The 22,450-nt window shown below is 35.9% G+C and overlaps 1 protein-coding gene across 8 annotated transcripts in view; it reads left to right on the top strand.

The window, feature by feature from the left end:
* The first annotated feature begins 1,636 nt into the window (after positions 1-1,636).
* Positions 1,637-22,450, top strand: part of ECT2 (epithelial cell transforming 2) — a 64,260-nt gene continuing 43,446 nt past the window's right edge. For 2 of the 8 annotated variants that reach the window (XM_027111672.1, XM_027111633.1), the window contains exons 1-13: positions 1,637-1,765; positions 5,347-5,498; positions 5,884-5,963; positions 6,076-6,168; positions 7,691-7,873; positions 9,563-9,652; positions 10,501-10,608; positions 11,568-11,641; positions 12,356-12,486; positions 12,627-12,742; positions 12,843-12,905; positions 14,210-14,432; positions 18,594-18,730. In XM_027111672.1, coding sequence (XP_026967473.1) covers positions 5,369-5,498; positions 5,884-5,963; positions 6,076-6,168; positions 7,691-7,873; positions 9,563-9,652; positions 10,501-10,608; positions 11,568-11,641; positions 12,356-12,486; positions 12,627-12,742; positions 12,843-12,905; positions 14,210-14,432; positions 18,594-18,730 — 1,428 coding nt within the window. In that variant the 5' untranslated portion in view covers positions 1,637-1,765; positions 5,347-5,368. Of the gene's footprint in view, positions 1,766-5,346; positions 5,499-5,883; positions 5,964-6,075; positions 6,169-7,690; positions 7,874-9,562; positions 9,653-10,500; positions 10,609-11,567; positions 11,642-12,355; positions 12,487-12,626; positions 12,743-12,842; positions 12,906-14,209; positions 14,433-18,593; positions 18,731-22,450 lie in introns of those variants that run through there. The other 6 variants (XM_027111679.1, XM_027111650.1, XM_027111641.1 and 3 more) reach the window with 5 other exon arrangements.

Raw genomic sequence — 22,450 nt, 5'->3', positions numbered from 1 at the left:
ACATCTACTGAATGTTTATTATATGCTAGAATATGTTTTAATTACATATATTAACTTTTAATCCTCACAACAATACTCTGAGGTAAGTATTATCATGCCCTTTTATAAAGACTCAAACTGAGGCATAGAGAGGTTAAATTATTTGCTTGAGGTTACTTGCCTAGGAAATGGAAAAGGATGTCACATGGTTAGGAAATGTTAGAAGACTGTATTGCCCGTTTATTTGCTAGTCAGACTGCCATATAACCCTTAAAAGGAATCAAGTATAGCTTTCGTTAGGCTAGCATACAATTTGTGTGGTGATACTGTGTAGGCAATCAATAGATTTGGGTGCAAAGCCTAACAGGGAGCAATGCACAGAGGAAACAGGTTGCTTTCTTCACTAGCTTAATGTATTTTCAGTGAGGAGACCTTTTGGAATGCTGGGCACACCCTAGTTTAAGTATGCAAGCACATTCCAAAGTGAAATTTCAATTACTGTTTTTCTTTGCTTTCTCCCTAACGGTTATCATAGCATTAAATGAAGGGCAGACTGTAAATATTCTTCAATTATTAACAGGGAAACCAATAATTACCAGACTGGTTCACTCATTTTGTGGAATGCATTACAAACTTTTCAGGCATTCTAAGGTGGCCTGACAAAGTTAGGAAAAATTCCAAATCCTGACGACCTGTTTGAGACGTTCAGAAGTGTTCCATTCCAAAGTACAAGTTCTCCTCCTCTTGTTGAAATTTAAGGTTTCAGCAGCGGATTCTCCTTTCTTCCTTTATTTAAACCAGCGATCAGGTGGGAACTATGCAAAACTCACCTTCGGGAGGTGTCTTTTTAAGAGGTTGTGTGACAGGATATTATATTTAGAAAACGAAGAAAATAAAAGATTTTCATAACAATCGTAATTATAGGAAAACCGATAAATTCTTGGCTAGACTTCAGAGGAAAGCAGCAAAAGACCTCGGGGAAGGGGTGGAGGGGCGGGTGCAGCAGCTAACAATTTACTTTGGCTCCAGAAGAGTCTAGAATCTCGTGACATATTTTTACATTTGTTCAAATGCAAGCTTATATATGTTTTTAAAAAGGCTTAGAAACACTAAGAATTTATTCTAATCATCCGTGAAATTCCCTAGACCAGAGCACAGTGCTTTACATACGTCAGGATTTAAATAAGAGGCTGCTGATTTGAAGTCCATCTGGAGAGACTCCGAGTTCCCGTGTCCTGGGCCCCGCCGCGCCAACAAAACCACCAAACCCCAAACCCCTTAACCCAACTTTAAATTCCTAAAGCTCAGGCAGAAAAATCTTACAGCTCACAGGAATCACTGGAGAAAAATTCATCTGTCAAGGCACTGATTACGTTTAAAGGATTTGGTGGCGGGGGAAAAAAAAAAAAGCCGAGGGGACGAAGAATCCACTCAAACTTTCCTTAGGAAACGGGATGTTTACTGAGTAAACAAGCGGTAGTCACAGACACACCTGCTACTCCCACAGAACCCCAGGAGCCATTACTACCACCTCCTGGTAACATCCGGGCACTTCTCTACAAATTCGGGACGTTCTGACGTCGGAGCCGTTGGGTTTATTTGAAACACACGCACAACCAATCGGTTGGCACCTGCGGGGAGGTGGGCGGAGAGCGGCGGCCAATCACCGCCCCTCTGCGGGTCACTTTTTGAATTGGCTGCGGCCGCCGGCGGCGAGGAATGGCGGTAAAAGTGAGAAGGGTCGGTTCTTGAAAAGGTGGAACTTCCAGGGCGTCGTTTGAGAGTGGTGAGGGCTCTGTGGGTGCGGGTGGCGGAGGTGGGAGAGGGCCGGCGTCCCTGGAGCAGTGGGCCGCTCTGCTTGTGTCCCACGGCCCCGCCCCGGTGACCGCGAATTCCGGAGCTCCCAGCTTTGGCTTCCCGGCTCTGGGAACCACACCGCCGCGTTCCCAACATCGGGGCCGGGATGCGAAGTGGGAGCCCGAGGTCCGCCTGGCTGCTGTGCGTCGTCACCGCTCACCTGGTTGAATATTTCTTCCGAAAGAGTTTCTGGGCAAAGTGGGGAGTTGTCGGGAAAGGGGTCTTGGCAAACCGCAGTGGGCTCTGCGGCTCTGGGGGCCGGCAGCTGCGCCCTTTGGGGGCTTATCTCAGATTACTTAGTGGTTTCACCCTTGGATTCTTCTTGGCGTCTTCTCTTTAGTTTTTAGTATTTAAGATAAAACGCCAGCTCATTCCAGCGCCCCACCCCGCGTACAGACGGGTATGGCTTAATGGTTAAAAGCGCAGCCTCTGGAATCAGACCGGATTTGAACCCTTGTTTTGCCACTAACAACACTCTGACCTGGGGGGGAATTAATCTCTCCGCTCTAGGTTTCTTCACCTGTAAGAGGAATATGATAATAGTACCTGCCTCTTAGGATTGTTGCAAAGATTAAATGAATACAAGTAAAAGGTTTAGAACAATGTCTAAAAGTTTAGAATAATGCCGCATATTAAGCGTTAAATAAATATTGTTAGTCATAGTGTTATGTAATGTTAGCAGTGTTATTGTAACACCACCAACATACCCAGGAAGGCGTTTAGCTCCTCCACCCTGAAAGATGATTGCCTAAAAAAATAAGTAAAAGAAAACTTGTTTAAATGACAAATTTTATCTTTGTGATGAAAAAAGGCATGAGTTATATTTAGTTAGAAGCTCCTTGAGTATGTTCTCAGATGAGAAGTAATCTGTATGGGTTTATGAACACTGATCCTTTTGTGTTTGTTATAAAAACTTACAGAATACATAAATGTGAAAAAGTGATTAGTGTATTTCAGTTTGTAATCAGACTGTTGATATGTGATGAGTTTAGCATGCAGCTTTTTTCTAAATTTTAAAACTGTTTTGGCAGTAAATTGATCACATACAGTGTCATCAGTCAATTTTAATTTTTAATCACCTACCTTTTTTTTTTTTGGCTGCGTGGGATCTTAGTTGTGGCATGCAGGATATTCGTTGCCCCAGGATCTTCGTTGTGCAGGATCTTCGTTGGGGTCACATGGGATCTTTAGTTGCGGCATGCGAACTCTTAGCTGCAACATATGGGATCTAGTTCCCTGACCAGGGATCGAACCTGGGCCCCCTGCATTGGGAGCGCAGTCTTAGCCCCTGGACCACCAGGGAAGTCCCAATCACCTACCTGTTTTGATGGTCTTTAAACAGAGAGGCATAGGTGAAAAATGTAAACTCATGGTGTTTTTGATTTATTAAAGTCTCCCTCCTCCTACATTCCTTAAGGCAGGTTAATTCATCTCTTGGTTTTTCTTTTTTTTTTTTAAGGATATTAATTAATTTATTTTTGCTGTGTTGGGTCTTCGTTTCTGCGTGAGGGCTTTCTCTAGTTGTGGCAAGCGGGGGCCACTCTTCATCGCGGTGCGCGGGCCTCTCACTATCGTGGTCTCTCCCCTTGCGGAGCACAGGCTCCAGACGCACAGGCTCAGTAGTTGTGGCTCATGGGCCCAGTCGCTCCGCGGCACGCGGGATCCTCCCAGACCAGGGCCTGAACCCGTGTCCCCTGCAGGCAGACTCTCAACCACTGCACCACCAGGGAAGCCCCGGTTTTTCTTTTTAACATTCTTTTAAGGGGACTTTAAATGAAAGCCTGTTTAGATAGAGCCTTTCTTTTTCACTGGAAACATTTAAGTGTGAGACTTAACAAAAAAATAAGGGCTGGATAGAATTTATCATTGATTCTAAGTAAAGGCTCTTATTAACAACTATTGGAGCACTCCTTTGGAGAGCCTTAGAATAATGATTGCCGTGGATGTTTGGTAAGACAATGAGAAATGTCCACATTGTGAGTATATATGAGAATGAATAATCGTCACTCATTTAGAGACATCATCTATTCAGTTTTTATCACAATTGGATTTGAGTTGTGCTATTATTTCTTTTCCTGATGTGGAAGCTGAGGCTTAACCTACTAAGTGCAGAGCTGAGACAGGAAGCTGAGTTGCTTGTCTTTGAAGTGTGCACCTAATAATTGCGCTTAGGTCTGTTGTTATTAGTATGTACATATTTACACTATTTGACATCACCATGCCGAAATGCTGCTAATGATACCTGAAACTATTACTTTGCTAAAAATCTGGTGGAAGTTATTTGTATATTTTATTATTCTGAAAAAGTAGGAAAGAGATCAGGCATAGACCTCCAGATAAGATTGGGCTTTCTCTTTATATTTGCCCAATATTCTGGAAATTTACTTCAAGATAATAAACTTATGTAAAAACCCCAATTTAAATTGATGAAGATCTATTCAACTTTTTCTTTGTTCCCTGCTTGCTTAACTTTTCAACTCTTTAAGTCCTGGAAATTTAAAAACAAAGATTTTCTTTAATAGTCCAGAGTCTTATTGACATGTGTTAATTGTCTCGTGAAATCTTTTAGACATTTGTAAAGTAATATAAAAATACAAGTAAGGGAGCAGTCCAGTTATACATGAGAGGTTTGGAGGAATCTACAGAGGATAAGTCAAGAGTGGTGGGTCAGGGGTTGAAAGACATGATAGGTGGAGAATTGAGCACTATTAAATACAAGTAGGTGTGGAGTAAATTATGATCTGTATTTGAAAAATGCTGGGAAATGCTTTGTGGCTGGAGCATACAGTCGATGTGGACTGGGGGAAATACAGGAGATGAGGCTAAATAGGTAGGCTAGGACTAAAGTGTAAAGTGGATGGTGAATTTGAACTTGATCGGATAGGGAGCAGTGCTCATGGAAGTTCTAAGTAGCGAAATAATATGGTCACATTTGTTTTTAGGAGCATACCCTGAAAACCATGTGGAAATTGACCGCTGAAGAAACTGGTGATAAAGTTGTTTGGAACTGTTGTATTTGACCAAGTGGCCACTGTGACATTGGCCACAGAAAGGGGGGCTGGGTCCCAGAGATACAGAGATGCTTTGGGGCAGGGCGAATGAGGCAGATGAAAGAGTATGGCTGGATCGTGTTTTTGACTGGGATTATTTGGGGGATGATGGTATTATAAATGAACACAGGAAGAGAAATAGTTTGGTTGAGGGCAAAGGTATGGAGTGGAGAGGTAGCATAGTATTTATGAGTACCTTTGTGAGTACTTTTTGACTGTCAGGTAATATCTGAGTACTTCCGGTACATTGTTATTTTTACTGTGTCCCTGTGAGTCAGTTATTAGTACCTTTATTTTACAGAAGAGCAAACTGAGGCCCAGAGAAGTTGAGTGACTTTGTTTGGTTCAGTATTAAAAAAAAAAGGGTAGTGATACTTTTTATAAGTTCTAGGTATAATGCTTGTTTTTGCCCAGTAATTGTTTGTTTCATGTAATTTTATTCAAATTTTGTTTTTTTCAGCCATTGCAGAAGAGTACAAATAATGGCTGAAAATAGTGCATTAACATCCACTACTGGGAGTACAAGCTTGGCAGACTCTTCCATTTTTGATTCTAAAGTTACTGAAACTTCTAAGGAAAACTTATTTATTGGATCTACTTCATATGTTGAAGGTAAACATGTTATCTGCTTTAAAATATCAAATCACTATTTTAATCCTAAACTTACTGACTAGTAACTTTCTTATGATTTAACTGTAAAACTGTTAAGCTAGGCTACAGGTATTCAGTAAAAATTTGTTAACAGAAACTCTTTACACTAGATTTTTATTATTGTTTGGATAAATGCTTCCCAAATTTGAAGGTGAAAGCATCTTGTTGGATATTGCTTTTTCCGTATGTGAGGGCAGTGTAGCTGCAACATTGTTCTCCTGGTCAGGAGAAGAGCCAGTTCTTCCTTTTTCACTGTATAAATGGATCTTTCCTAAAGTTGCATGTGCTGTTGATTTTGATGTTAGTGAATAAAAATGTTTTACTTAAACATTTTTAATTTTAATAGAAGAAATGCCTCAGATTGAAACAAGAATAATATTAGTTCAAGAAGCTGGAAAACAAGAAGAACTTATAAAAGCCTTAAAGGTATGGGAATTTAGTTTTTAGATTTCTGGGTTTTTTTAAATATTTTTCTTCCATCTGTGTATAAATAAATTTATAGTTTTCTTAACCTCATACTTAAGTCTCTTTTCCACAGACTATTAAAATAATGGAAGTCCCTGTTATAAAGATAAAAGAAAGTTGTCCTGGAAAATCGGATGAAAAATTTATAAAAAGTATTGTTAATATGGTAGGTCAAGCATTTCATTGCATGTGGCATGCTGCACTTCCTTTGATTGTATTTGTAGAGTCCACTCATGGTGATTGGACCTAAATTAGGCACAAGTTATACTCTGAGCACTCTGAAGCTAGATTAATAGAAACTATTACATTTATTTTAAAATTTGGGTGTTTCTGAAACCCAAAAATATAATGTTTCATAAATAATGAAATCCTTATAAAGTAATTTGGCATTGTTAGATTTAAATGACATTCCATTTATGTATTTATGAAGATGACACTTTAAACTCTTTAGCTTCTTTTTTCTCAATAATTTTATATTTATTCTAAATTCTTGCTTTATTTCCAGAATTACAAATCACAATAATTGACAGTCATCAGGGAATTTACCTCAGCATGTGAAATATATCTAACTCTCTATACCAGTTATACTAGATTGTGAGGGCCTCCATGTCAAAATACCACAGACTGGGCAACTTAAACAACAGAAATGTATTTTCTCACTTTCCTGGAGACTAAAAGTCCAAGATCAAGGTGTCAGCAGGTTTGATTTCTCTTGAGGCCTCTCTCCTTGGTTTGTGGATGGCTGCCACCTTCTTCATATATCTTCACACAGCCTTCTGTGCATGCACATCTCTGCTCTTTCGTGTGTCCAAATTTCCTCCTCTTATAATGACACCAATCCACCACTAATCCAATCTGACTAGGATCCACCCTTGTGACTTCATTTAACCTTAATTACATGTTGAAAGGCCATATTTCCAGATAGTCACATTCTAAGGTATCCCTATAGGACCTCAGCATGAGTTTTGGATATACACAATTCAGCCCTACACGTCAGCCTAACAAATAAATCCCAAATAATTTACTGACCCATTTGAATTTTCTTTTAAATGGTTCTGTTCTTTAAAAACGGGAGGCATATAGATACCGAAATATCTTCATTCTTTTTCATAGATCTACAGTATAAAGTGTTAAACACTAACTTGCCTTTTTATATCCTGTGTTTGCCATGCTGCAACTGCCTACATATTTCATATATTTCTCTTACTTCCCTTGTATATACTGAAATCATTAAGTTAACTCCATCCTTTTTGTAGATGTTGCATGTCATAGTATTTTTTCTATTTTTCTGAAAACAGTTTGTGCAGGAAGAACTATATGCGTGGCATCATTTTCTTGATCAGAATAAAGAGCAGTAGTGGATATCTTTCTAATGCATCTTACTATAAATACGTGTACTTAAAAATTCATCATCTTTATTTTGTATGCATACTAGATGCTTTATAATGACTACCTTTATAATAATCTTCAAAATTTAAGATCTTAATATGGATGGAGATACGTTTATATAAAAACATAAGTAAAGAAATATGACTGTTCACTATTAAGTATAATGCTTATTGTATGATTTTAAACTTCTACAAATATAAAAATGTTGATATTGAATTGATTTTTAGGTCTTATTTAGAGAGACACATGAATTAATTTTATAATATTTTATTTCTAATAACTCCGTGAAAAAAATCAAGGAAATTAAAGTGCCATTTGTGAAGATGGAATCAGTTGAAGAATTTAAAAGTTTGGATTCTCCAGAATTTGAAAATGTATTCATAGTCATGGACTTCCAGGATTCTGTCTTTAATGAGTTATACAAGACTGACTGTAGAGTTATTGGACCACCAGTTGTATTAAACTATGCACAAAAAGGAGAGGTAAGAAAGAATATACGCTTATTATAACTTCTCAAGGTTACATTTTTATTAAAGAATTTTTATGCAGAAAAATTTCATTAATTGTTGAGAATGTGAATATTTAGGATAGGAATAGTAGTGGCTACTCTAATATAGTCCTTTAATTCTAAACAATATTATTTACATATATTTAGTCTCAATACCTGCAGTATCTTGGGAAGTAGTAGTTTGCTTAAACTTGAGTTCTAAAGATGTGTACATATACATAAACTTTAATTTTCCTTCACACAGAACTGGTACCACAATTCCATTTTTATCAGTTTCTGCATGATTTAAAATTAGGGAAATTACTTTAGCTATTTATTTATTTATTTATTCATTCATTCATTTATGACTGTGTTGGGTCTTCGTTGCTGCGTGCAGGCTTTCTCTATTTGCGGCGAGGGGGGCTACTCTTCGTTGCGGCGCGCGGGCTTCTCATTGTGGTGGCTCCTCTTGTTGCGGAGGCTCTAGGCACGCGGGCTTCAGTAGTTGTGGCACGTGGGCTCAGTAATTGTGGCTTGCTGGCTCTAGAGCGCAGGCTCAGTAGTTGTGGCGCACGGGCTTAGTTGCTCTGCGGCATATGGGCTCTTCCCAGACCAGGGCTTGAACCCATGTCCCCTGCATTGGCAGGCAGATTCTTAACCACTGCACCACCAGGGAAGTCCTACTTTAGCTTTTTGTTTTTAAATAGCATTTCAATGTAAGAGTTGTAGTAAATACCTATTCTTTGGTTTTTATTGCTCTGTTTTGGCATTCTTAAGCTTGCCTTAACTTTAAATTGCTTGGGTCTTTGTGCTTCTTTTGTTATAGATACTAGTAATGAGCACATGATAATCTTTAATTCTCTGTTTTGATTCAGAAGTGTTGCTTTCAGAAACCACATAAACTTTTTTTTTTTTTTTTTGCTGTATGCGGGCCTCTCACTGCTGTGGCCTCTCCCGCTGCGGAGCACAGGCTCCGGACGCGCAGGCTCAGCGGCCATGGCTCACGGGCCCAGCCGCTCCGCGGCACGTGGGATCCTCCCAGACCAGGGCACGAACCCGCGTCCCCTGCATCGGCAGGCGGACTCTCAACCACTGCGCCACCAGGGAAGCCCAGAAACCACATAAACTTTTTAAAGGCCACAATTATGGAAAAGAACATTCCTGTATAATAGTGGAAATTAAATATATATTTTTAACCATTTTCTTTCATGTATAGATAGATAAAACCATTTGTTAAATTGTTTATTATCTCCATTTTTTAGCTCAAAAATTGGAATCATATTTGGTTCAAGTGTATGTATTATTAGTATTTATTAGAAACTATTTTTGACTTCTTTTAACTTTAATTTGAAGCATTTACAGTAACGTATGGAAATCTTTCCATATAATACTTCATCTGTGTCAAAGTACATTTTGGAAATAAAGGTTTGGGTATGAATATTTATGTTTTATTTGCCAGTAGTAAAGTGTCTAGATGATATATATCAAATACGATATGGGAATCATGGGAAATTTTTATTGTGAAACTGGGTTTTTGCTGTTTGTTGCATATTGAAAGATGGAAGTATATCTTTGGATTGGGAAAGTTAATTGGCAAGAGAGGGAAATACGTTTAGCTTGAGAAAGATGTGTTCTATTTTTACTGTAAAGAAGCTCACAGATTTAAAATTGTTGTATCCTTCAGCCTTTGCCATTTTCATGTCGCCCACTCTATTGTACAAGCATGATGAATCTAGTACTATGTTTTACTGGATTCAGGAAGAAAGAAGAACTAGTAAGTATTTTAAAACATTCTATTCAAAGAATATTTTTTCTAGCAAAATAAATTTAAATTAGCTTTTTTTTTGGTAGTTATATCATGGTTTTATTTTTAAAACATTGAAGGAGAAATTACTATGAATATACTAGGTCTTAAACTTTGTGAAGAAATACTCTGAAGAGCCTTGTAAAGAAACAGATGTTTCATCTAGGATAGCTGGTATGTGAATTAGAAAAATTTCATGACTATCTAATCTGTTTAAACTGTCTTTTTGTTAAGTATCACATCAGCCACATTATTTGAAGTTTTTGTTTACGCATTGTGATTTTTTGTTATGCAGGTCCAGCCTTAAAGCATTCTCATTGCTCTAGAGAATTCATAGAAACTTCTTTCTTTGACCCATAAAATTTTTTATGTTGGAGCTAATGGGGTATTACTCTAATTTTGTGGGAAGAATCTTGGTGTGATGGCAACCTGGTTTTAAAAAAATCATGTACTGGGACACACAGTTTTTCCAGGCATGAGCCCGATATATCCCCCTTTGCTTGGCAAAGCAATAATGCTATTCTTTTCTACTTCACCCCCCTCCAAAAAGTAATATATTTACTTTCTTACTTGTGTAAAAGCCAGTTGTTAATTAACTTAGTTTTGTGTGATCATCTTTACTAGCTTATCTCTGTATAATTTTTCCTGTGCCAGTAAGGCAAATGAACCTTTAATTTTTTTGACATAAAATTTATCTTTATAAAAATTCACATATGTACCTTATAAATAGAAAGTATTCAGTAAATGCTAAATGAATTATAAACATAGTTTAAAATTTTGTTCAAATTATAAAGTCAATGTTTACATTTTCTTTTGAGGTCAGATTGGTGACATTGGTTCATCACATGGGTGGAGTTATTCGAAAAGACTTTAATTCAAAAGTTACACATTTGGTGGCAAATTGTACACAAGGAGAAAAATTCAGGGTATGTAAACTTCGGTATTTTTCTATATTTCAATATAGCACTGTTTGAGGATGGATTTAACAGTAGTGCTCTTATCCTGTCTATTTCCCCCATAATTTATTGAGGATCAGAAATTCAATTTTTGCTCTAGGAACATTTAGTAAAAATTTTAAATCATAGGAGTGTGGCCCCTGAGGTTTGAAGGAGGCAGTGGAACTTGAGTTAGGTCTTAAAAGATGATGGGGATTGTGGAGGTTGGTAGGTGGATAACAGTTTAGGCAGATGAATAATATTAGCAAAGATTACTATGAGCAGTGGTGAATAAGGAAGTCAGAAGGTCATGAGGGCAGATATTTCTCTCTTATCTAAAGCAGAACTTTGTTCTTATAAAATGGTTCCAAGATTTAACTTGTGAAAATTATAAAAGAATGGGAGAAAATACTTTCATTGGGATTAAAGTCTTAGTTTAAGATTGCACTTGAATATGTTAGGAAGAGTTTATCACTTTGTTCCCACCCTCCATCAGTGTATTTATGTAGCAAATGGTAATTTTAGGGTATTGTTGAATTCCTGGGAGGTATACTTACAATTCATATCTAAGGTTTTAATGACTTTATCGGAAATTTTCTCTTACTCTTACTGCTGTCTTGGGGGTTAGTACTTCCAAGGAGGTAAACACAAAGAGAAATAGAAATGTAATAAAGATGAACTTAATTAACTTCACAGATGTATTTATTTAAAATACAGTGAAACAGTTTGGACATCATGGAACTTGTTTCAAAGTTATTTTAACCTAAATTGTATGATGGAAAGATAGTTTTTTCTGTTAATTTTTCTTTATATTTTGTTACAAAGCAGATGAACAATGATCTAAGACTGTGCAAAATGTATGTATATAATTGCTTATAGCTTGCATGAATGCAGTTATTTAAGGTAAAAATTCACCATATAATTAATGATAAACATGTTTATGTTTTTAGATAGCTGTGAGCCTGGGTACTCCAATTATGAAACCAGAATGGATATATAAAGCTTGGGAAAGGCGGAATGAACAGTAAGTGTTTAGAAATTCAGTGGTTAATTATGTGAATCAGTCACGTTGTGTCATGAAGATAAACCCACATGCCCAAAATTCATAGATTAGTATATAAAAAATTAAGTCAGTCTTTGTGAAGCTTAGGGAATAAAGTCTAGGAGGAGCAAAGTTTTGTTTATAAAAAATTGAAAATGGCAAGACATCTATGATATCTTTGAACTTCACTTTGTGAAATAATTTAATAACCATTAAGAACATTCTAAAATTATCAGGTAATAGCTTAATGCATCTGGATGTTTGGGATGTGCCATATTTTTTCTTATTTTCTGTTTGTCTGGTTACATTTTAAGTGGTGATTGCATTTCGTAACCTTGTTAAGCTTTACAATCTCATAATTCCTTGCTATTGTACTTCATTATTACTTAAGATTTTATGAAACTATAGAACTCCTGGAATGCATATAAAATTTCATGTACAGAGCAGAGATTTGCATCTTGTAAAGATTACCCGTGATTAAACTTTGTGAGATGTTGTTACTTCTGGGATGACTGAGGACACGTCAATTTTTTTTTTAACTGAGGTTTTTATGAACATTTCAGGACCAAATGTAAAATATTTTCAGTAAATAGGTTATGCTAAAACCTTGAGAATTACCGTAGATTTATAAATTAATCTGCCTAACTTATTGAATTTCAGTTGAGCTGGTTTTAGAAGAGTGTGTTTTGTTTTTAGGGATTTCTGTGCATCATTTGATGAATTTAGAAATGAATTTAAAGTTCCTCCATTTCAAGATTGCATTTTAAGTTTCCTGGGATTTTCAGATGAAGAGAAAACCAATATGGAAGAAATGACTGAAATGCAAGGTAGAATTTAGCATAATTTAGAAGTTATATGTATTTTATTGCTTACTCCTGCTGATCAGGAGGTGAATATGCCTCTTTAAAAATTTGGGCCTGGGGCTAAATAGTTGGGCTTATGTATGCTTGTATGCTTTCCTCTTTAGGAGGAAACTATTTACCTGTTGGAGATGAAAGATGCACTCACCTTATAGTTGAAGAAAATATAGTAAAAGAACTTCCATTTGAACCTTCAAAGAAACTTTATGTTGTCAAGCAAGAGGCAAGTAATTCTAGAATGAGATTGGTTTTTAAAAAACATCGGTAATATTGATAGCTTATCCGATGAGATAAATTCTTAATTAAAATGTTCTTTCCCCTAGTGGTTCTGGGGAAGCATTCAGATGGATGCCCGAGCTGGAGAAACTATGTATTTATATGAAAAGGTATGCTTTTTGTCCCTTTTGTCATTTATTCTGTGAATTTGATTGTATAAAGATGACACTTTTTTATCCCAAAAGAGCATAGTATAATTAGCACACAGGTCATCTTTTTTGTCATATTTAGGGGTTTCAGAATAATTAAACAGTTGGATATTGAGTAATAGTCTATGTAGATTTTCATTCTGTGCAAATTCTTGGTAATACCATCATGAACAGTAACATCCCTATCTTCAAAAACTTAGAACCTTAAAGGAAAGAGAGACGTGCAGAAATGTGCTCTAATTGAGTAATGTATGTATTCTAACTAGCTTCACTCTGAGAGACTCAGGCGCAATTGAAAGAGCAAATAAATATGAGCCAGCTTCCTAGGCTAACCTGGTAAGGACATTCATGTTAGATAGCAGGTGGGAGAGGGAATGAAAACTTGAAAGTACATTAAAATAGCAAGTAGTTTAGTATGGCTTTGGAAAAGAGTGTGGGAAAGAAGGCCAACAGATAAAGCTGACTAGATAGGCAGAATCAAGTTTTTAATATGTTAAAGGGTTTGGATTTGTCCTGTACATATTGGAACCACTGAAGAATATTAAGGGGAGAGATGGCATTTTAAAAATGACTGTAGTAGAAGGAATATAGGCAAGGAAAAATCCAGCCTGGATGCTGGATCTTGGTGAAAAGTAGTATCATTCACCAAAATGTGACATAAAGGTATAGAAGCAGGCTTTAAGGAAAATTTACTTCAGTTCGAGATTTAATAATTTTGAATGGAATATTTGAAAGTGAAGGTGTGGATTTATTGTGTTTCTATAAAATCTAAATATGTACTCTGTTGTGTTCTCTTTGGACTCTTTTATTCTCAATGTAAGGTTCCTGACATAAAGTTTAAAAAATATGCCTTAGATTTCAGAAGAGAACTCCTAAAATCAAGTGGTATTCGACAAATATTGGAGAGCACTATGTCCAAGCATTGTGCTAAATGCCAGAGATATGGTGAATGAAATATGAATGGTCTCTGTCTTCCTGGAGTTTATGGCCTAATGGGGAGTAGACAATAAAGAAGCTTACAGATGAATATGTAATAGTAATAGTGCTATGGAGAAAAAGCATTAGGTGTTAAGGGTTAGATAATTACAATGCTCCTTTGATTATTATGTTTCATGAAGCTTCTGAATTACATGGAAGAGTATATAGATGTACAGTTCTTGTGCAAAACCCCGATTTTGTCAGACTCGTAAATATATTTTTCTTTTGTTCCTGTCTCAGTAAAGAACCACTGAAGTAAAATTGAGCTTTTGTGCTTTTGATTGCAGGCTAATACACCTGAGCTCAAGAAATCAGTATCACTGCTTTCTCTAAATACCCCAAACAGCAATCGCAAAAGACGTCGTTTAAAGGAGACACTTGCTCAGCTTTCAAGAGAGACAGACATGTCACCTTTCCCTCCCCGTAAGCGCCCGTCAGCTGAACATTCCCTTTCTATAGGGTCACTCCTAGATATCTCCAACACACCAGAATCTAGCATTAACTACGGAGGTAATTCACATTTTTAAAAATTGGTGTTTAAATTTAGTGGAATAGAATAATTATTAGAATATAGATAGATAAATTCCTACTACAGTGAATATGAAAGGCTCTTTGTTTTACATTAATTAATTAATTTAAGTTTGGCTGCGTTGGGTCTTCGTTGCTGCACGCGGGCTTTCTTTAGTTGCGGCGAGCGGGGGCTTCTCTTCGTTTCGGTGTGCAGGGGCTACTCTTCATTTCGGTGTGCGGGCTTCTCCTTGCGGTGGCTTCTCTTGTTGCGGAGCACAGGCTCTAGGCACACGGACTTCAGTACTTGTGGCACATGGGTTCAGTAGTTGTGGCTCTCGGGCTGTAGAGCGCAGGGTCAGTAGTTGTGGCACACAGGCTTAGTTGCTCCGCGGCATGTGGGATCTTCCTGGACCAGGGCTCGAACCTGTCTCCCCTGCATTGGCAGGCGGATTCTTAACCACTGAGCCACCAGGGAAGTCCCAGAAAGGCTCTGTTTTTAATGACCTTTGTTCTGTCTGAGGAGAAAAGGCACATGAAAATGCTTACATTTAATAGTTGCTTGCTATATACTAACTGTTTATGTGTTTTGTATATTTATAAGATAGGTTTTATTGTCCCTGTTTTACAGATGACTAGATTGAGGTTAGAGAAGGAAAACTTGTCTGGGGTCACACAGCTAGAAATTGATAGAACTGTTCAAAGAGCAGGTTCTTAACACACAGGAATCATAGAAGATGTCACATAGATTATAGAGAAAATAGGTACAGTGAAGTCAGAGGAAGGTGAATTTACTTTGTTCTCAGCTGATACAGGAAGCCACCTATAATTAGCTCTTCTCTCTTGATCTTCAGTTTTTCCCCTCTGTTTTTTTTAGTCTGCACACAAATTTGTTGTGTTTTCTAATTTATGAAACAATCAAAACCTTCCCTGGACTCTGTAATACTTTCCACTTACTGTCCCATTTCCCTCTTCCCTTTCATATAGGTACTCTTGAAGGAATCACCTTGATCCATTGTCTCATTTCCTTGCTTTTTATTTTCCTTTCAATTCATTCCAATTGAATTTCATTCATTCCAGTTGCTCTTGCTGGGGGTGCTGACAGTTTTTGTGTAATCAGCAGCATTCAACACATTAGCAGCTACTCCTTCCTGGACACATTTTTTAATTTTGGCTTTTGCATATCATTCGTTTCACATTCTCCTTGACCTAACTTCTCTCTCTAACTCTAAATGTGGAATATTATTCCTGAGCCGTTTCTTCTCCATTGAATTCTTCCTAAATTTTCTCATTTAATTCCATGGCTTTTCTATATGCTGTTGACTCCCAAATTTGAGGTTTTCCCTGTCCAACAATATACTTGACACCTCCTTGTTCATGTCTAATACACATCCTAAACTTAACATAATCAAATTAGAACTCTTGATTCTCTCTGCCACTCCAACTCTGTTCCTTTGTTACACTTCCTTTATCAACCTTTTCTGTAAAAATGGTCTCTCTTAGACAATTGCAGTCGTCCCCAAGTGGTCTCCCTGTACTCATTTTTGCCTTTCTACATGCAGACTAACCAGTCTCTAAAAACGTATAAATTAGTTCATGCCGCTCCTCTGCATGAAGTCATTCAATGGCTTTGTATTACCGTAGCTTTCAGGTTCCTATGTAATCTTTCTTCACCTACTTCTAACCTCATGTGCTTTTGTCCTCCACTAATCCTCTCTGGGTGTCAGTCATAATATCTTTATTATTCTTCAGATTTTTCTACTACAACCATACCTCAGGAACTTTATATTTGCTCTCCCTGTCTTAAATCTTATCGGGGTTCTCTTTAAAGTTAAGTCTCTGTCCCACTACTCCTTCCTACCAACCCGTTACCTGGTTGTTGCCTTCAGTAGTAGTTATCACTGTTAGAAATTGTTTGTTTACTGCTTTATTTTACTTGCTTCACCAGAATGTAAGCTGGAAGAGAACAAGAACCTTGTCTAGCTTCTCTGCTTTATTCCCAGTGCCTAGGATAGAGTAGGTACTCACTAAATATTCATGGAAGGAATTGAAAGTCAATTTAAGGTAGGCCCAGAAAACTGAGGTGGATTTGAGATTATAAGAGGAGCAAGAATACAGGTAACAGCGTACAAAATGAGTTTTTAGGGAAAAGTGAATAGGTCAGTTTGATTGGAGGATGGAGGAGTAAGAGTCACATTAGAAAAAGGTTAATTGGGGCCTAATATTAGAGAACTTTGAGATCAGACTGGCATGTCTGATCTGTATATTGTCATCAGCAAGGAACTTTAGAAACTTGAGCAGCAGAGTGATTCATTGAGTAAGTAATTTGTAGTGGATTATTCTGAAGCATGATTAGAAGTAAGGCAGTTTAGAGATAGCCTGACCATGAAGTAATCTCTAGAGACTTGGGCCACAAGGTAATAAGGCCCTAAACCAGGGTTGATGATGTTTGGAAAGAAAAGTAAGAAGCACTGGGGAAATATTGATAGAATGGAGTGATGGGGAGGAAGAGGAGAAGATGGCAAAGTATTAAATGGAAGAAATTCTTCCTTAGCAAAAATAGAAAGTTTATATTTTGGAGGAAAGAGTGTAGTTTGAGAGAAAATCCAGGTTAAATTGAGGTAGAAATGTCCAGTAGGCATTTGGAAAAGCTGAACCAGGTGCTTGGGTGGGGGATTATGATTAGATATGTAGATCTAAGAATTTACTGGTTCTGTGATCATGGTGGACCTAATGGGCATGAGATGGTAAGAGATGAACATAAAGGACTGAAGCTTGAATATGAAGTTGAGGGGACAGAAGAAAATGAACCACTAAAGAAAACAGACATGACAACTGTTATGTATTAGGTATTCTGAATAATAGAATACCCAGTTTGTAGATCACTGCTTAGACACAATAATTAAATTAGATCAGTGTATGTCAGTTTTTTTCCCCCTAAAGTATACCGTAATGGCAGAGACTCCTGGGTCTGGTGAGTGTAGCCCAAAATAATATATGGCAAGTGGGAAATTCTTTGAAGTCTGTTTTTTTGTTTTTTTTTAAACATTCAGAACTCCACAGTATGCATGATTGTTTAAATTAATGCTTAAGATTATTTATCATTGAGTAAATTTGATATGCTGGGACTATATATTGTCTTCTTTCATGTCATTCTATTATGTGTTATAAATTCCTTTTCCTATTGAGAACTTGCTATTAGGAGATTCTGTATATAATGTTTAAGTATTCTAACCATATTGATAGTAAGAAAATGTATTTTAAGCTTTCATGAAATTTCATTAAAAATTTTTTCTTGAGATACATATAAAATATACTAATGCATCCTCCCTCCAATTTGGGTTAGACTGAATATCTTATGTTAAGATACTTTAACAGAGAATTTAGTTAATGTTGGTTTTTTTTTTTTTTTTTTAAGGGAGTCTTTCTCCATATATATATGAAAAGTTTTCCATTATTTTGACTGTGTAATCGTAACAACCTTTTCCTTCTTTTTTAACTTAAATATCTTTATATATTGCTGTAAAGATTCAGATTTCCTAAATGGAAATATTCTGCCATATTTGCTTTAGTATTCATTCATTCATTCTCTCTCTCTCTCTCTCTTTTTTTACATACACGTGTATTTTTTATATCTGTGCTGTTTTGAGAGAAAGTTGGAGATATGATGTGCCTCTACCTCTAAATACTTAATTGTGTATTTCCCAAAATACAGGAACATTTCTTACATAAGTACAGTATAAGTATTATAATTAGGAAATTAACATTTAATACTATGATCTACTCTATAGACCTTCAAATTTTACCAGTTATTCCACTAATGTCCTAATGTGCTTTTAAGCAAAAGAAAAAAGTTTTTTCTGGCTTAGGATCCAATCCATGATCACAGGTTGTTGTGTTATCTTTCTCTAGTTTCTTCTTATCTGGAACAGTTCTTTTTTTCAATCAATCTTTGTTTTTAATGACCTCGATAATTTTGAAGAGTACATGACCATTATTTTTTTCTGGCCTTATTCTAGGAGGAAATTCTACTTTAATGAAAATGTGTATGGTGGTATATTTATAGGAGTAGATATCTTTCCCTTTTTTCCTATTAAATTTGTACAGTGTTTGGTACTTACATCTGACTTCCATTTTAAATCTTTCCTCCTTTATACCTTTTAGAAACACCAAAGTCTTGTACTAAGTCATCTAAAAATTCTACTCCAGTTCCTTCAAAGCAGTCAGCCAGGTGGCAAGTTGCAAGAGAGCTCTATCAGACTGAAAGTAATTACGTAAATATATTGGCCACAATTATTCAGGTAAGAGTTGGGAAAAATGTTCTCTGTTCCAGTGTTTATAAGTAAAAAAATCTAAGTGGTATTATTTTTTATAAGAAAATTATATAAGCATAGAATTTGAACATTTCATTAAAAATGAAAATGTATGACAAAAACTGCTCTTAGGGAAATGACATAACTGTAAGAGTAGCGTTTTATTCATGCAGAAATAGCATCTTTTTTTAATAGTGACTTTAAAGAGAGAAGGATCCTCAATAGACAATCTTAGAGGGGACTGAGTTTAATTCAGAATTTAGCAGCTTCCATGTCAAGATACTGCATTTATATTTGGAAGTGGTAGCTTTTTCTGATAATGTGTATTCTAGAGTCACTGCTTTATTTAGTACTGTATATATATGGAAAAGCAATTAGCAATGAAGCATAACAATATGGTTGTCATTTTTTTTAGTAATCCTTTACTGTGTCGAGTTTTCTTAAATTACGCAGTAGTCAAATGTTGATTCATTGCTTACTAATATTAAAATGTACTATGAAGTTATTTCTGAAGAAAAACAATTCTAATGAATCCTTGTAGGTTGAAATTGAAGAAGATATTAAGGAATAAATCAAAATTCAAGGTTCTGAAAGACACAATAATAGGACATTATTTTGGAATCTGTAGAAAGAAGGAATAACTTTGTGGTAATGAAGGAAATAGTTTGTCAGGAAAATAAGGTTGATACCATCAAGCTTGACTTTGAATAGAAAAATATAGGGAGTTTCTGATTTGGGTTTAATTTTTAACTGATCTCTATTTGAAATCTTAATATATCTCATTAAGGTCCAATATAATGGCCTTTAGTTGCTTGTACCATTGATAAAATGCATGAATAAGAAATGAAAAGACTTCTTTCTTGGTATTCACAGAGAGATTATTCTTCACAGTTAATTTGTTTAGCAGTAGTCAGGGTTTTATGAGGCCCTCTGCTATATTAAACTTCACTTGTTTTAAGTCAGCTCTGCTCTTCTTCCTCAAGGGAAATCATCCTAGATGAGTTTCTTGTTGAAGTTTTTATAGTCAGCCAAAATGTGGTTGAGTAGCAGAAAATCCCTTTGGCATATACTGTTCATGTACTTTGGTAGCATTTATTACCTAGAAATGTAAATCCTTTCAGGCTGTGGTAAAGGCACTGGAGTTTCAGAATTTTAATTTGCATATCAATTAAATTCACTAAAACTTCTTTTTCAAAAGCACTTGTAATTATTACACTGTAGACAGACTTTCATACCACTGTGCTTAGTATAAACTCACCTAAGTTTATTTAAAAGATTGTGGTCTAAATTCATGATAGTGTTCTTTTTAAGCTTTTTTTTTTTTTGGACTAATTTTTTTTTTTTTTTTTTTTTTTTTTTAGTTTGGATTTGGAATAGCTTAATTTTAACTTAGCTCCCAAATTAAGTGACTATCCAGCAGCTTGATGTATTCCAAATAATACTTAGGTACCTATTAATGTAAAGTTTTGTGACAAGTGTTAAAGAGGGTTCCTGTTTTAAAGGAACTTAGACTGGAAGAGGAGTTAAAACATACACACCTATTATAATACCAAGTGGAAGGTTATGAACTTCATGAGGGAGGTTTAGTTAAGGTATTTGGAGATTTGTATGGTGAGAATTTTGCTCCTCTTCCAGCTTAGGGAAGGTTTGGTCTGGAATTTTCAATGGTTGAACATTGGGAGAAGTATCATAAAGAAGATACAAATTGAAGTGAGTGTTAAAGCATAATTATGATTGGTGCATGCAAAGAGTATGGAAGGAAGTGTATTTGAGATTATTCCAACAGTACAAACTGAAGATATGTATCATTCAAGGTATTACAGAGTAGTCTAGGGGGATTAGAGTTGAGAGTGGGTTAAGTGGACTGGGATAGGGGTTGGAGTATGGATACAGTGAGAGTTAAGACTGCTTATGCCAGACTGGAGACGGCCTTTGTACAGTGTGTCACGTGTAATTATAGAAGAATTTTTGATGGGAGGAGGGATGATATCACTTGACTTGTATTTTAGAAGGGAACTTGGTTCACTTTGAAGGAGGTATTGAAGAAGGGGAAATTGTGGAGGCAAGGAAATCTACTTGGAGGTTATTTTGGCAGTCTTGGTTAGAGATTTTGAGAACCTGAACTTCTTATGATAGTATCAGTGAGAATGAAAAGAGGATAGATTTGAGAAATATTGGAAAGGTAGAATCAATAGTATTTTGGCTAACTAATTTTATATGAGGGATTAAAACAAACAGTAGAACTGTTTTAAGGTATTGTGTCTTAAGAATACTGAGAAGTTTTAATGAATCTTGATGTATTTTGGTGTCTGAATATTTTTGTTTAGGAATTTTAATTAAATGTTGACTAGATAAAGGAATGCTTATAAATGGTTACAGATATCTTTGCATGCTCTATTGTGTTTCTTCCCAATTCCATTTCTTTCCCCTCTCAGCAATAACTGTAATCTGGAATTTTGTGCTTATCATTTTCCTTATAGATCTATCACATATGTGTAGAACATCAAATGTAACAGTATATATTTTTTAGTGAATTGCTTTTTTCACTTGATAGAAATGTTCTTGAAACACATCTGTGTCACTGCATGTAGTAGTAATTCATTTTCCTGTATGAATATTTCAACTTTAACTTTTATTTTTAATAGACATTGAGATTTGTTTTAGTGTTTCGTTGCTGACATTGAAATTTGTTTTAGTGTTCCGTTGCTGTTTGTTTTTACTATTACTAGTAGTGCTGCTGTGAATATTCTTATTCATGGCTCCTTGAGAACATATTCCGGGCAAAAACCTGGAATTTCTGGATCATTGGTTAAACACACTTAATTTTACTGGAAGTTGTTAGTATGTTGGAAACTAGGTTTTGTGTTGGTCTCCTGTTCCCACTGAGGCTTTTATAGGTGAAGCTTAACTTTCATCAGTTTAGGCAAATGTCTTTGGGGCAAAAGGTGATTTAGTACTCTTTCTTTCTACTTTCACTTAGATTTCACTCTTTCTACTTTCACTTAGATTTTGGCCTCCGAAGGTACCTCACTTTCTTGTCAGCTTATTGCTGTATTTAGAAAGAGGTTTTTCTTCAGTATTTTGTTTTCAGCAGGTAGCTTTTACCATACTTACAGAAATGGAAAGCCTGAATATATATATATATGTGTATATATATATTTATATGTGTGTGTGTGTGTATATATATACACACATTTTTTTAAGGGGGGATAAACTGTTGTAGAATTGTAGTCGTTCTTAAAAATAGGAACAATTCATAATCTTAATGAAGTTTCTTACTATTTAGAATGTACTTTCTTCCCCCCCTTCCTTCAATCCCCTCCTGCCCTTTGTGCTGTTGTCATTCATTTTACTTCCACATATGTTAAGAACACAATAATACATTATTATTTTTACTTTGAATAGTCAATGAACATTTTAAAATTTAAGTCAAATTTTATTAATTATAGAGTAAAATTGACTCTTTCTTTGATGTACATTTCCATGAATTTTAACACATGTGAAAATTTGTTTAACCACCACTACAATGAGGATACAGAATATTTCCATACCCCAAAAAACTCCTGGTACTATTCCTTTATGTCACACCCTTTTCTCCTTCCACCTCCTGGTAACCACTGATCTATTCTCCATTTTTATAATTCTGTGGTTTTTGAAAATGTCATAAAATGGAATCATATAATACAGTAGTCCCCAACCTTTTTGGCA

This window comes from Aethalodelphis obliquidens, unplaced genomic scaffold (genome assembly GCF_003676395.1).
Source record: "Aethalodelphis obliquidens isolate GAN/ISIS:26980383/991018 unplaced genomic scaffold, ASM367639v1 scaffold1, whole genome shotgun sequence".
NCBI classification, from domain to species: domain Eukaryota; kingdom Metazoa; phylum Chordata; class Mammalia; order Artiodactyla; family Delphinidae; genus Aethalodelphis; species Aethalodelphis obliquidens.
The sequence above is the reverse complement of the archived record's forward strand: the minus strand, read 5'-3'. Positions and strand labels throughout refer to the sequence as shown.